The sequence below is a fragment of the Dipodomys spectabilis genome, unplaced genomic scaffold, assembly GCF_019054845.1.
Source record: "Dipodomys spectabilis isolate Male_0828 unplaced genomic scaffold, ASM1905484v1 ptg000089l, whole genome shotgun sequence".
Classification (NCBI taxonomy): Eukaryota; Metazoa; Chordata; class Mammalia; order Rodentia; family Heteromyidae; genus Dipodomys; species Dipodomys spectabilis.
Window position 1 is genome coordinate 6974210 of NW_024870766.1, and position 16929 is coordinate 6991138.

Here is a 16929-nt window from a genome sequence, read left to right on the forward strand (position 1 = left end):
AATACCTTCATTGTGTTCTAAAAGACTTTATGGATAAACTTAGTCCAAGGAATAGTTTTCCTTGAGCAAAAAACAAGGCCCTGAGTTCAAGCACCAACACATACACACATGCACACACACACACACACACACACACACACACACACACAAAAGAGGCAGGGGTCAGTGCTTTTAGTTCTAACCTATCAACATTTATTGAGGCATCCACACTGGAAAAGAAGTGAAAAATGTCACTGTTTATGTGTGACACACCATGTGCTCCAAGGGCCCTGAGCACGGCAGGGTGCTTGAGGCATTGGGATAGCAAGTCCCTTATTTTGTGCACTTGCAAGATAATCTGGAAATATTCCTTCTAACCCACGAAATGGAGTATGTGCTTTGGTAAGAAGACCTACAAGAACACTATGGACAATGTCTGGATATTTCTTCAGTTTCCAGAGACTTCTTTGAGAAGCAATTTGTCTCAATTTCAAATTCATCCTTAATAATACAGTTAAACCTGATGGCCATATAATGTCACTGTGAGCATAAGGTAGTGTTTATTGAGCTGTTGGAGTCCAGCCAGGAAAAGGACCAGGTCTTGGGGCAAATGTCCACAACTTTAGTAGCAAAGATCTATAGCAATTTGAAAATGTCAAATAGACCTAGAGCTAACAATTTTATAACCCCAACTTAGGAAAGGAAAGTAGGAACAACCTATATTGACTATAGATAAGGGTCTTTATAAGTCAAAGCAGAGAACGTGTGCAGATAGTTGGGCAGTCCATGAGAAGTAATTGTGTCTTCTGGATTGGATGGAGATAATAGTCTAGTCCATTTCACTGTACACAGTTTATGGTAGCCTGGTAGTCAGAGGTGACAGGATTTATAGAATGTGAATAGCTTTTTGTTGTATTTTGCCTACAACTTCTTGAGTTCCCTTATATTTTCTTCAGTGCTTTAGTCCTTGTAATCTAATAAGAACATGGCCAGGTGCCGGTGGCTCATGCCTGTAATCTTAGCTATTCAGGAGGCTGAGATCTGAGGATCACAGTTAGAGGCCAGCCTGGCAGGAAAATCTATGAGCCTCTTTATTAAACTATCAAAAAAAGCCAGAAATGGAGCTGGAATCAAGTGGTAGAGCACTAGCCTTGAGCAAAAGCTCAAGGGACAGTGTCCAGGCCAGAGTTCCCCAGGACTGAAAAAAAAAAAATCAGTGTCATGAAGGAATAAGAATTTTTCAATTCCAGTACAATTGTTTGGGACCACTGTCACATATTTGGTCTTTCACTGAAGCATTATGCTATGTACTACTATTTTTAAACAAAAAGGAGTATTTGAATTGAAATAAGGATTTCTCAAATCATTTTCATATTACTATTTTGGATGTGAATTCATTTACGACATTTGTTAAAATTTCAGTGTACAATTTAAATCAATGAAAAAAATCATTATTCATGGTATAAAAAGCTTTAATATACATGCAACAAGTATAGTACATCAAGGCAACAAAATACTCATGGAAATATTGACATTTGAACATTCTATTTTGGGGGATTGGGTGTGAAAAACACTGCCACCTAAAATTAAAGATTAAGATACACATTGTCTACTCATGCAAACATCTAAAAACTACCTCTAGTGAAATGAACTGTATAAAAACCTGAATTTCACAATAGCAGATGAATTTGATGCCAAGAGCTCCAAGGAGAAGTCATGATCCTCAGCTGTGGTCTAAGTCTGCAGCTAGTGGCATGTTTACGTGCACAAATGACTGTTTTCATTAGACAAATCTGAAATAGTGTACCAACTATGTGATCTTGAATTTACTTCTACATCATAAAAATGTATGGAAAAATTTAACATTTTTGTAAATTGGAAAGGATCATAAATGTCAGTTGTGAGTGGAACATGAAGGATAAGCATTTAGACATTCTGACAGTTCCTAGGAATGCAGTGGTAGAGTTCAAGGCCAGCCTAAAGTATTCAAAGTTCTCTTTCTAATCCATTTCCTTCTCAGTTTTCCTCCTGGTTTCTCCTGTCTTCATTTTATAACTTCCTCCCATCTCTCATGCTGATTAAAAACTTCTTTGGATTTCTCACTCTCAAGTAAAATACGTAAGTATTCAAATTAGAGGTATCACTTCTCAAGAATATTTGCACTTCTGCAAGTTGTAAAGCTTTAAGCTAAAGGAATAAATCTCTGCTGAGTATGCTCTGGCACATCTAAGATAAATGATTTTAAGGGTTTGCCGGCTTTCTTCTCCCTAAATCACAGTGTTTGGACTGTTTGATCTAAAGGCTAAAGGCTGCTTCCTTGCTATTGATTATTTTCTATACCAAATTATCAGACTAAGCTAAAAATATTACAGAGAACCATCACACTCTGACATTTCTAACAAAAACAACAAATATAGTAGGTTCAGCTTTCTTCAAATAAAAAGTATTACAAGGAACTTCTTCCTACACATCAAAGCTATTTTGAATACAATGTTTTATTAATAAACAAAAATATCATATGAAGTCCCAGGTAAGTATTGTGGCCTCTTCATGTAAACAATGTATAAAATTTCTTTGGCACAACTGATCATGTTTTCCTCATATTACTTACTATAGAAAATATACTTTATATATTTTCATTTTCAATATGGTGGAATCTTTAGGGACAAATGTAGCTCTTTCAAAAACTGCAAAAAGATTTAAAATACAGATTATATTAAAAAAATTAATTTACCTATAGAAGTGTAGGGACATTTTTTAAAACATTAACATCAATTTTAAAATGACATGGCATAATGATAAAGGCTATAAAATGTGCATGACATGATTTATTGTAGTTATTCACAAAGGAGAAAGAAATACCACTGCATGTCAGACATGTTTATTATTAAATATGATGGTTATTTTAGTTATCTTTGTTTAAAAGTGTCTCAGATAAGCCAAACTTGCAATATTTTCTGTCATAACAGTTTTTGGACATTTATTCTACATTTTGAAACGTTTCCATCTTTTTAGGCATCATTGACCACATTCTAACATTGATGATGTCTAAAGAAGATCTCACAAAAACAAAGGTAATAAATTTATTTTTCACTAATATAAAATACGCTCCCTATAACCCTTACAAATTAAGTTAGTAACTGCCTAACAAGGCACATTCCCACAAAATTTAGAAAATGTTTTGTTGGTATCAAATGATCAGTGTAAAAGGAAAACTAAACAGTCACTGTGAAGCTGCATCTAAGAACTTCCCCCAGGAATACATGGCGTGAAAACATTAGAAGTTAGAATGTATCATGAAAAAATGAAAAAAATTATTCACTGAATAAGAGGGTGAAAGAAACTACTTAGCATAAATCCCTGGAATCAAACTTTGAACTCAGTCTGTGGCCACCAAGATACATTTAAACAAACACATAAAAATCAGTTAAATAATACCTATGTACAACTTGCAAAGAATTTTTCATTTGAAGGATCTTTGAAAGTTTTTTAAAGCCTCTTTAATTTTGAACTTCCTCTATGGCAAGTACAAGATTTTTAAAAGAAAAATAGCAGGGCCCATTGTGTTTTGGCTCAGAAGTCTGTCTATGTGAGTGGACTGAACTCTAAGCAACAGAATTTCAAACAAGTACCAGAACAATATAAAAATTCAAAGGCCTCCCAGCAGTCAAACTTATGTAAACTGAACATTTACAATATAGAAACTTTTGGTTTTTACATAAAGTTTTCTCAGGATGGAGTTAGGCCAGGACTTGTCATCTCTGCTGTAGGACTTGCTAGGTAGTCATTAGATTTTAGGCTTGTTAAAGACTTATAACTTGCCACTGATGTTAGAGACCCACAGAGACCAAGTAATGAGGGAGTGTCTTCTTTACCTGAAAATTGTGATAAAATAACAATAGCCTTCAGGATGAGACACTAGGAGAAATTTTCCACAATTTGTAAGATATTGAAAATATTAACTATGAAGACAAAGATTTGTATCCAAAGATAACTTGACCTTTCAGCATATATAGCATAAGCTTTAAAAATACTACACAAGATTGTGTTTCTATTGAAAGTAATAGATAATGGATATTTGAAATACCTTACTTTCAAGCAAGATTTAAAATTTACCTTTAAAAAATGATAAACATGTTCATTTCCAGATGGTTAGTAAAAGAAAATAAAACTATTCAACTACCAACCAGTTAACAGTGCTCAGGCCAGAGAAAAACTAGGAAGTAACTACTTTGGCTAAGTAATTTCGGTTGATCCTAGTCAGATTGGACTGCCCCAACCCAAACTGAAGTATTCATTTCAAGAGACTATTCACTTACTGAGTAGTTCATTCAGTATCTCCTTTCTTAAGTACTAGACTTAGAACCATGAAAGATGAATGGTATAATGGCTGAGATAAAAGCAAGTTCTTTTCAGGACTGACTGTCTACAAATACCAGCTATAAGTGGCAGACACAAAGCCATGAATGACTAAGGCATTTGAAAATTAGCAGGTTTCCAAAGACAAAAGATAAGTTAAGTTTTAGTCATGCTGTTATGGAAATGTAAGCTGAGCTAGAGATATCAGACATTTCTGACTATTATATATTACTTCAAATAGTCGTCCCAAAATGTCCCATAGTCATTTGTACTTACCTGTTACGCTGTATGGTAAATGTGGGAGTCCCTCTTTTATTAGACTATAAACTCTTTGAAGTTTTTGAAGCCTCTCTTTTATTTTATTACACTATAAACTCTTTGAAGTTGTCATTCTTATTTATGGCTGAATAACACTCCATTATGTGTGTACATATGTGTGTATACATATTATATATACATACATATATAACATATATTTACACACTCTTTTGAAGAATGAAGACAAAGAACTGACTAGCAATTTGACAGTCATTGAGCACTTGATAAAAGTCATGTTAGTAAAGTGAAGAGATGCACATACCAATTGGAGTAGTAAAAGCATATAAGAAATGAGGAAATGAAGGAGACAATTACACATACGTTCTGAGAAGGACACAAATATGAGAAAGAAACAAGGGAAGACCAATTTTCATTGCAAAGGCAGCTTAATTTCTAGCATGCTTTATAGAAAGGTCATTGTTATTTGCTGGAAATTTCTGCAATCAAAATATAGATAACACTAAAGATAACTTTAAAATAGATTTTTGTTTTACCTTCACTGACTAAATTTAATGTGTCTTGTTTTCCATCACCTTCTTGTGAATGGCTTGGATCCAACGAAGTCTGAGAAAGGCTAACTTCTGCTGATAACTGGTCAAGACTTTGATAACTTTTCCTATAAAATAAGGATAATATTAAGTCTTACATTTCTTCTCCCCCAAATAGAGACTGATTAAAACTAATTAAATTTCTGGTTATTTTTATCCCAAGATTTATCTTGAATTTTGCCATTATCTTAGTTTCAGTATGATCTCAATTACACTTTTGCTCCCAACCTGCTTTGGAGGTATATCTAGTTTTACTCATTAGACAATGTTAAGAGAAAAATAATTTATCAAACAAATTAAAATCCTCACATCAGTTTGTAATAATCCAGATGACTGAAATTAGGAACTTTTATTTTAGTCATTAGTAATTTTCAAAAATCCATAGCATCTACAGATTATTCCAAATGAAGAAACAAAATTGGTCTAATTTAATAAAGACCAACTGTCTCAAGTACTTCAGAATTCTTCAATGTCTTATTATCACTACACCTATTACATAATAACAAAACAAAATTATATAAATTCCTATAATTTAGAAGGTTGAAAAATGTAGTTTAAAAACCTAAACTTTCAAAGAATCAATAACCAAATTAGTAAATGGGCAAAGATGCTAAATAAAGACTTCTCAGAAGAAGTAAACATGGTCAATAATTTATGAAGAAACGCTCAATGTTTCTGCCCATAAATTCTCAACAACCTTGACATTCCATCTCACACCAGTAATAATGTCCATCATCAAGAATATAAAAGGAAAAAGGAACCCTGTTACACTGATGGTGGTAATGTCAGGTGTTGCAAACACTGTGGAAGGCAGTTTGGATATTCCTCAGAAAGCTCAACATAAAAGTATGTTATGATCCAGCATTACTATTCTTGGGCATTTATCCAAAAGATTACAAGTCAGAATACAATTAAAAACATTTGCACAACCATAGTATTTATCATACTTAAGTTATAGCAACAGCTGTTTTGCATCCCTTTTCCGATTATGTTAATTTATAACTATATTTGATGATAATTCATGTATAAATGGAAAGCTACAGATTTACCAAAGGTAACTGTTATTAAATATGGTTTGAGTACTTATGGCCAGATACTATGTTAAGGTTCTATCCAAAATGAGGAAAAAGAAAACTTTTTTTTTTTGGTTGGTCGTGGGGCTTGAACTCTGGGCTTGGGCACTGTCCCTGTGCTCTTCAGCTCAAGAAGTGCACTCTACCACTTGAGCCATAGCACCACTTCCATTTTTCTAGTGGTTTATTGGCGATAAGAGTCTCACAGACTTTCCTGCCCGGACTGGCTTTGAACCGTGATCCTCAGATCTCAGCCACCTGTGTAGCTAGGATTACAGACGTGAGCCATCGGTGCCGGGCTTAAGAAAACATTTTTTTATTAAAGCCAAATTAACAGTAGCCAAAATTTAAAACAAAAACACAGAAAAGGCATTTGCCATAATCTTTTTTTTTTTTTTACCAAAACAGTAGTTTTTTTTGTCAAATCATCTTTTAAAGTTATTCCTCATCAATCTTATTAAGATAAAACACTATGGATGTCACAGTGATGGCACAAATAACAGGTATTGGGTTTATTTCTCTAAGAAGTGAAGAATGAATGAGATGATGAACTTTTCAAATTTTGAGAGTATAAAAGCTGTTAATTATAATTGTTGAGCAACAGACAGTTCTACTATTATAGAAAAACCTCTTGATAAAAGTGCTTCCACAAGCTACATGTTACACATTTATAAAAAACAAAACCCATGCTGGGTCATGTGACTCATACCTAAAATTCAGAAATGATTATTGGAAGGATCACAGTTCATCACCAACCTGGAAACAAAGTCTGCAAAAGCCCATATGAACCAATAGCTAGGTATGGTAGTACATGCTTGAAATTCCAGCTACAAGGGAGGCTGAGATAAAAAAGATTGAAGTTATAGGCCAGCTCAGGCAAAAAGGTCTGTGAGATAACCTCCTCACCTTGCCCCATTACAAAAGAAAAAAATTAAAGAAAAGTGGCATGTGCCTATCATCACAGCTATGGTAGTAAGCATAAAAATGAAGACTAGGATAGCCCAGGTAAAGAGCAAGAGTAGAATACCTGGCTAGCAAACGTAAGGCTTAAGTTCAAACCCAAGTAACCCCCAAATAAAATATTTATGAAACACTTGTACAATCCCAGTTCTACGTTATATATGTGTATTAAGTTATCTGATTTGCACAAGTATCCTAACAAGTTGGAATTATTAACTATTTTCACTTTATAGAAGAAGAAACCCATTTCAACCTAGTAGCCTGGCTGATTCTATACCCTTAATTACTACCTTATCACTGTTCTAGTATAGGAGGAATGGCTTGGCTTCCTATCTTTTGAAACTTTTCTCAAAGATAGATCTAGTAAATGATTTAAACTAATCATATCATTGGAAATTTTACCTGATTTTCATTAAAACCATAGTTCTTAGCTAGAAAAGAAAACATCATAGGAACCTAATGGGCAATTATAAATGTTACTTTTCTACAGTTTTTTCAAAAATATTAATGAAATTCTACTTTAGTAGAGTCTAACGTCATGTGGTGTGTGTGTGTGTGCATGAAGACTTCCTAAATGACTATACATGGCATTTATAAATGTTCACTTTGCTGGATTTAGCCCAAGTAATGTTTCACACAGCTAGATTTACTCAGCACTCAGAGAAATTGAACAGAAAATGAGCCCTATTGTAAATGACATACTTGATTTTTAGATTTCTGTAGTGAGAATTTTGAGTTCTTACAACACACCCAACTTTTAAAAATTATTATTCACAAGTGAGGATAAGAGAGACAATATTTTCTTATGCCCTCAAAAGAGGCTTGCTTTGCTTTTTAAGTGGATGGCTTAAGTTTGGTTTCTAACTTAATCTTTTAAATAAAAATTTTACATGGAAGTGTTTACAAACAAAGCATGTGGTACATACCTGCAATCCCAGCACTTGGGAGGCAGAGGCAGGAGGATGGAAAGTTTGAGACAAGTAGCTTACACTATACAGAGAATTCCAGGACAGCTTGGACTGTATAATAAGATGCAGTCTCAAATGAAAAAAAAAACACTAAAAACAACAACAATAAGAAAACCAGTCAGGTGTGGCTGTATACACCTGTTATCTCAACTACTTGGAGGTAGAGAAAGGATAATGATTCAAGGCCAGCAGAGGCAAAAAATTGAGTAAGACCCTAGCTAATAAATATGATGGGCACATGTTAGCATATGCCTGTTGTACCAACAACTGAGAAGGCTGAGGTAAGAGAATCATGGTCCAAGTTCAATGGATAAAAACACAAGATCCTACTTGGGAAACAAATTTTGAAAAGCACAAAAAGTACTAGGCACCTGGCTTAGGCAGTATGGAACTTGCCCACCAGTACCCAATAGTGCCAAAAATGTATTTAAAACAACAAAACACCTATAAGGAAAAATTGTGAAATTGTATACTGTAAGACTGAGAGTTTGACAGCATATATTTACAATAATTACCACGTATACACTCACTGTAGGAAGGAAATCTGTTAATTTCTGTATGACTACAGAAGCTCCTTTTGGAATATCAGACAGACAAATCTAAAGTGATTTTGAACCTTCTAACCTTCAATTTGTGAAAGAGAAATATCTTTGACTTTATAGACTTTAAATAATCAACTGCCAATAAGTATTAGAAATAAAATTTGGAAGACTGATAAGAGCAATAATAAAAATTTCAACCTCTAATTAAGTAGTTATTCATAAGACATTGAATATACTACCTTAAAATAGAGCTTCCTTGCTTGAAGATGACTACTAACCAACCATCTAGGAGAAAAATATGGATTCAGTTGCTTTCAGTAGGGCAAGGAATGACTTTGACTTGTACATTCTTACCTGATTTCCAATGAGACCCCATCTGACATTTTGTTATGTAATAAGCTATCCATATAAGAAAGTGCCTATCTATCTATCTATCTATCTATCTATCTATCTATCTATCTATCTATCTATCTATCTATCTATCTATCATCAGTCTGGTGCTGGGTTCTGAATTCAGAGCCTGAGCACTATCCCTGATCTTTTTTGCTCAAGGCTGGGTACTCTACACTTAAGCCACAGCTTCCCTACAGATCTTAGCTTCCTGGGTAGCTAGGATGACAAGCATGAGCCACTCAATGGCTGTTTTTTTTTAAATATTATTATCTTTTAAGTGTTGTACCTAGTGATTTTTTTTTTTTTTTGTCGGTTGTGGGACCTGAACTCTGGGCCTGGGTGCTGTCCCTCAACTCTTCAACTAAGGACTCTACCATTTGAGCCACATCACCACTTCCAGTTTTCTGGTGGTTTATTGGAGATAAGAGTCTCATGGACATTTCTTTTCTTGCCCAGGTTGGCTTTGACTCATGAGCCTCAGATCTCAGCCTCCTGAGTAGCTAGGATTACAGGCATGAGCCACTGGAGCCCAGTTCCTAGTGATATTTTTAAAAGGCCAAGAGTATGTCCTATCTTAGACTCAATAACACCCCACCCACTTACATTTAAATGTAACCCACCAGACCTATTAATCCAATAAACAGTTATTGATGGTTGTTAAATAAAAAATTTAAATTTCAGTACTTTAACTCATTCAAAATAAGAACCGAAAAAACTAAGAATTACATATTCTGACTGCACAAAAATTTGTTAATATATGTTATTACATTGTTACAGATCAATCAAACTTTTAGGAATTGTCATATGTTATGGGTATTTAGCATATAATAAAATCTACATTCAATAGCAAACTATTTGCTCCATTCATACCCAAAAGGGCCAGTTCAAAGAAATTAAGCAATTGGCCTGAACTCATTTCTTATTTTCCTATAATCTTCCTTTTTCCCTTCATATGTTTTAAGATAGGGTCTCACTATATAGCCACAGGCCTATCACTCACTATTCAGCCACCAACTTCAATCCTCTTTGCCTTACTTACCTTCTTGGATCTGCCGCACAGATGGTTTTAATATCATACACTTTGTATCAATTATTTAAAAAAATGTGAACTGGATACCTGTGACTCATGCCTGTAATCTTAGCTACTCAAGAAGCTGAAATCTGAGGATCTTGGTTCAAAGACATCCCAGACAGGAAATTCCATAAGATTCTTATCTCCAATTAACCACCAGAAAAACCAGAAGTGTCACTGTGACTCAAAGTGGCTCAAAGTGGTAGAGCCTTGAGCTAAATTGCTCAGGGACATTGCCTAGGCTCTTAATTCAAGCCTCACTACAGATCAAAAATAAAAAAATAAAAATTAGAAAATAATAATAATGTGGACAATCTATGCCATGCATTTTCCCCAAACATTTGCTGAGGTCAGGTAGAAAATAAAATATACATACATACATACATACATAATACATATATATTATCTGCAGAAAAATGCATGCATGTACATAGAGGCAGAGTTATACTATTTTAAGATTCCTTTCTTCCTAAAAATGATTAACAAACAAAATAAAAATTTGCTAAAGCATAATACCTATATTCTCTATTTTGAAATTTATTTTTATTTTGTCGCTGGTATCAAGTTTGAACTCAGGGTCTTATGATTCCTTGGCTGGTGCTTTACCACTTAAGCCATATCTCCAGTCTAGCTTACTATTATCTTTTAAGTGTAGGTCATTCATCTTTGAACTTTTACCAGCCAGCTATATGCTTTACATTCAAGGATATCAGTTTAGAAACAGGACCATCTAAAAGCAATACTAACATCTAAGGTCAAGTCAGAATAGAAGATGATTACAGAAAGAAAGGGATGGTCCCTTCCTAAAGGAATAACTGAGTGATGAAAGATAAAATCAGGGCTGGGTACAATGGTTCACACCTATAACATTAGTCACCAGAAGGTATAGAAACTAGAAATAAATATTCCCTATAGGACTCTTTATTGACTCTTTATTAGGGAGGTAAATTTATAGACACTTAAGAGTATACCTCTGCTAGCTAAAATACTTCACCTACTCTTTAACATGACACTGTGGATACTGCAATTAAAAAGACACAATCTTTTAATTTTCCAAGAATTAATATTGTCACAATTTTTAGTTAAAAAGCAGGAGCATAACATGTAAAATAGTATACCAAATATCTGTAAATTAAAATTTTCAATCATACATAGAAACAAAAGAATATTATTCTAACAGGGGGTAATGGTATAAACAGCATATGATACATATTAGTAACACCTAATTTTCATAAGAATATGTGAAGGAAATAGATCTACCTGTATGAAATATCCAAAGTCAATATCTTAAATCATAGTGAGAAGAATGAATTAGAGTATAAGGAATCTACTGATTTATCCCGCTAACAATCTGTTTACCACTATGTTTCTCTAATAATCAATGAAACAAGAAAAAGCACAAAATTCTCTAAAAAAAGTTTTTAACAACACAAAGTCAAACTTATTTTGAATTCTACCTTTGATAACCAGCAGTAGCAAAAAGACACAGAATAAAGAAAGTGAGAAGGTGGGAAGCTGAGCACTGGTGATTCACACCTACAATTCTATCTACTCAAGGGATTATGGTTCAAAGCCAGAATATGCAGACAAGTCGGACAGACTCCATCTCCAAAATAACCAGCAAAAAAACTGGGATCAAGTTGTAAAGTACCAGCTAAGAAAGCATGAGACTGAGTTCAAACTCCAGTACTAGAAAGAAAAAAAAAGGCAGGTAGAAGGTAAGTCTGCCAAAACTTTTCTTGTTGAAGTAACTGAGTTTAGGAGTCATTAAAATAAGTATCCATGCTCAACAGACAAAAATGAATAGCAACTCATTGCCTACCTAGTAAGGCATTCTAAGAAACATAGTGACACTTAAAAACAATGATAAAGAAGAGGGAAACAAAAACAGGGAAAGAAAAGGAAAAGAAAAGAAAGGGAACAAAGGGAGGAAAGGATATCAAGGAAAATACAAAATTAACTGGATAGAAAAATACAGTGAAAACAAATTAATAAAATGTAGAAGTAGCTAAAATCCAAAAGCGTAATGCAATTTGTGATGTTCAAAATGAAGGTTAAGATTTTGTAAATCAGGGAGGTTTGGGTGGGGGGGGGGGCGGGGAGAGGACGGGAAGGGATGGGAAGGGGAAACAAAGAATGAGGCTACAATGCTTGATACAAAATGTACTCATTATCTTGCCCATGTAATTGTAACCCCTCTGTACAGTATTTTCACAATAAAAAAATAAAATTAAAAAGAAGATTTTGTAAATCACTCAATATCAAGAGATTATAACTAGGGCTGGGAAGGTGGCTCAGTGGTAGAGTGCTTGCCTTGCATGCCTGAGGTCCTGGGTTCGATTCCTCAGCACCACGTAAACAAAAAGAAAAAAGCTGGAAGTGGTGCTGTGGCTCAATTAGTAGAGCGCTAGCCTTGAGCTGAAGAGCTGAGGGACAGCGCCCAGGCCCCACGACCGGACCCCCCAGAAAAAAAAAGAGATTATTACTAAGGAAAATACTACAGATAATTAGGATAAAGAAATAGGAAAAGGGTCTTAGACTATAGGTAGAATGATTAAATGTTCTCTATCTTTTAAAAATAAGATTTTTTGAAAGTAAGTACTCTTTCAGATCCACCAAGAAAAATATATGTCTATATATATGAAGAGTGAGATATAGACAGGTATATCTATATATATTTATTGATCTACATATAGATATCTATGTAACTATATATGTATAGATGTATCTATCTGTATACATATAAAGATCTCTATTATATATATATGCATATATATATATCATTGTTTCCTCTCAGGACATGGTATTTTACGTTTTGTAACAAGAAGGGAAATTAATTCTGGGCAAATAAAATACCAAAACTAAGATTAAAAAATAGTTGGCTCATTAAACACAAGCTCATAGGTATACTTGATATAAAGTGACTGGCTGAATATTTAACTAATGGAGAAGACAGCTGTACAATAATATTTCAGAAAATTTTCTCAGATATTTTACTTCCCCAGGATGCCTTGGTTTCAAAGAGCTCATAATTAACTTTTAAAGAAAAATTTTTTATCAAAATAGTCCCAAAACCTAACTTCTCTCTAAGATAATAAAAAAATTCAGAAGAATAACTAATACACCAAAGTGGAGAGCCAAATGTTTTGGTACAACTAACTAAATTTGTAATTAGGGTGGAAAAAAAGTATTACACTTACTCATACCACTGTTTATTGTGTTTTCGGTAAAGCAACGTATCCAAGGCAACAGCATTGACATCCAGAGCTCCTGGGGAAGGCCACTGGTTGGTGAGGTGGGCAGTTAACTCTTGTCTTGATCTTAAATCATTATTCTTTAGCACAGTCCTGTGAATATTAAGATGGTGAGTGCTTTTATCTTCACTCTTCTACAATGGCAGGGGAACCTAATGTTATGATAATAGTCTGTCATCAGAACTACAGCAAGACTGGTTGGGACTATGACAATATGTAGAAGGCACTTTTCATTCTTTCTGTGCTAGCTATAACCAGTCAGTACTAATGAAGATATTTCTTTCCTTTCCACAGATATTTTTACAAAAGTACTAAAAGATCCAGCAGCAATTTACATTGCAAATAACAATACTGATATCTTAAAGAAACAGGCTATTGGAGGCTAGCTTCAATATAGAAGAAAGATTCCATGTGAAAGATTTTCTGGTTTTAAAACTCAGAAACAGGGGCTGGGAATGTGGCTTAGTGGTAGAGTGTTTGCCTCACATGCATGAAGCCCTGGGTTAGATACCACAGTACCACATAAACAGAAAAAGCCAGAAGTGGCACTGTGACTCAAATGGTAGAGTGCTAGCCTTGAACAAAAAGAAGCTTAGGGACAGTGCCCAGGTCCTGAGTTCAAGCTCCAGGATTGGCAAAACAAAATAAAACAAACTCAGAAACAACGTGTAAAAGCAATAAAATAAACAAAAGACAAATGTTCTTTTTTAAAGAAAGACCATGAGGGGAAAAGCTGTAAGATTCTTACAATTATTTTTTGACAGAAATGACTATAAATAAATCTTCATGAAAATTACTGAATCAATGATAACTGCACTAAACAATTTATCAACTTGAAATATTTCAGCTATGGAATGAAGTCATTATAACAACTCATGGTTTTCTTTAATTTTCATTAAACTCCTCTATATGAATAACAACTTGTAAAAGAATTAAATTTGTGTCAAATTTTCACTAATTTGAATCAACTGATCATTGTTATTAGACTATTAATACCGAATTGATTAAATTTCAAAGCAAAGGTCTTTTTCTACCTCTAAATGGCCTTTAACATTGTCTAGGCAACATGCATCCTCAATAGAACTCCATAGCCTTCCTATATCAAGCCACAAGCAGGGCAATGTAGGGTGCCTATCACCAACATTCACAGACAGCAGTCCTATTGTGGATGGTAAGAGACAGGACTGAGGTGCTAGCAACAGAATTCTATGCTAAAAAGAACCAGCCAATTTATCCCCTCTAACTACAAAGAATTCTAATATTTACATTTACATGTCTCTAACAGACTACAGAAGAATATTACTGATTTCACATGGTAACTGTGGGTGTCAAAAAACGTGTTCCACAATGTCCACAAAGAAACACTATCTGATGAAAGTACTTGGTTTTGTCTCAGACTAAATACTAAAAGGCAGGCAAAAGTCAGTGAGAATATATTCTAAGAGACTATTCTTTTTGCCTGGCACCAATGTCTCATGCTATCATCCTACTTACTCCTATTCTGCAGGTGGAGATGAGGAGTAAGTCTGAGTCAAGCTCAGATAAAAAGTTCAAGGGACCCCATCTCAACCAATAGCAAGTTTCATTATATAGTCTTTGTATCTTTTCAGGTGGAAAATATCACATTGTTTTAAAAGAGAAACAAATTCAGTTATTTACCATTTCTGTTTAAAATAGCATTCCACAATCAAATTGTGTATTAAACAACTTGCTAAAATTCAATTTGTGACAATTTATAACTTACATGACTATGACACATCAGAGAGAATATATTTATCCTTCTGTTTTAATAATGTACAGGGTTGGTAGGAATGCACATTTTCTTAATAGAAAGTGTCAATGATACTTTTGCTTCTATTACTACTATAAACCTTATTCTACTTCTTTAATCAGAGGAGGCTCTGCACTCATGTTTCTTTATCTAGAACCCTGTACCTCTTTTCTTCTTTTGTGTCACAAGGGAACACCTAACTAATCCTCTTTCAATGTCAGCTTCAAAGTGATGTTTTCTGTGGACCATTATTCTTGTACTACCCATAAAGTGTATCTGCTTCTGTTGCTGTATGTACGTACACATACATCCAAACAATTAAATATCCATTTTTTGCTAGACTTTGATATCTTTGAGATTTTCTCACTTGCCTTTAAAAATCCAGAAAATCAGCTAATATTACTGCCATCTATAACAAAAATCTATATGAAACTGGAAACTCTATGTGGATTCCAAGAATGGCAATAAACAGTCTCATTCTCATTGACACTGTTCACATATTCTACTTCCAAAGTACACAATACTTGCTTTCCATGTTTGGGTGATGAGAAGCCACCATGCAGTTTCCTATTTGTACTGCTATGTTTTTTCTTATTGTTTATTTTTGTTTTTGAACTCAGGGCCTAAGCACTGTTTCTGAGCTTTTGTGTTCAAGGCTAGTATTCTACCTTTTGACCCACAGCTCCACATTTGGCTTTTTGGTGGTTAATTGGAGTTTTACAGACTTCCCTACCAAGGCTGGCTTTGAAGTATGGATCCTGGTTTTCAACCATGATCTTGAGACTTCAGCCTCTGAATAGCTAGGATTACAAGCATAAGCCACCCATGCCCCATGCATATTTATTTGCCTGCCAAATTCACCCTTCCCACAGTCTTATCAATTGTCTACATCACTTTAAGGAATTTGCACAAGCATAATCACTTCTTTAAAAAATAAAATTAAGAAAAACAAAGAAGTTTCATTTCATTGGTAACCATTAGAAAGAATTAGAACATTATCATTTTCTGAAAATTAATAATATTCTTTTGTTTTTTCATCTTTATTGTAAACAGGGGGTTACAGTTGCATGATTAAGGTAATGAGAACATTTCTTTTAAAACACTATTACCGCCTCTCTCATTTTCTCCTGCTTTAACCACTCCCCACTTGCCTCCATCTCCCCAAGTTGTAAAGTTCATTTCCAACATAGTGTCTAGTGAGTATAATTGTTGCATTAGTCCATCCTTTGTCCTGCTGTTTCTGATTCTTTTTCCCTTCCATGGATCAGATAAACTTATATACAAGACAAAGGGAAGAGAAAACTAAAACAGAGCGGGGGAAAGGATATAACTGCATACAAAATAAAAACCTCTTGTTTCCAATTCTTGGAGTTCATGTTGATATGCTTCACTAGATATGGTCCTATGCACTTAGCAATTGGGCTATTGAAATCCCCTGTTAAGATTATAGACATATTCTAGTTATTATCAATGAGGGAAACCATACAACCTATTTTTCACTTAGTATAATTTTTCCAGGTCTTTCCATTTCCTTACAAATGGGGCAATGTCATTCTTTCTGATGGAAGCATAAAACTCCCTTGTGTACATATACCACATCTTCTTGATCCATTCATATACTGAGGGAGATTTGGGTTGGTTCCATATTTTAGCTATGGTGAATAATGCTGTGATAAACATAGTTGTGCTGGT

General features: G+C 34.3%; 1 protein-coding gene across 3 annotated transcripts in view; it reads right to left on the bottom strand.

Annotated features, from left to right (window-relative positions):
- Positions 1-1852: 1852 nt before the first annotated feature.
- Positions 1853-16929, bottom strand: part of Rundc3b (RUN domain containing 3B) — a 104056-nt gene continuing 88979 nt past the window's right edge. For 2 of the 3 annotated variants that reach the window (XM_042684731.1, XM_042684730.1), the window contains exons 9-11: positions 13413-13559; positions 5151-5272; positions 1853-3854 (exon numbers count right to left, since the gene is read on the bottom strand). In XM_042684731.1, the coding sequence (XP_042540665.1) occupies positions 3709-3854; positions 5151-5272; positions 13413-13559 (415 nt within the window). In that variant the 3' untranslated portion in view covers positions 1853-3708. The remainder of the gene's footprint in view (positions 3855-5150; positions 5273-13412; positions 13560-16929) is intronic. The other variant, XM_042684732.1, reaches the window with a different exon arrangement.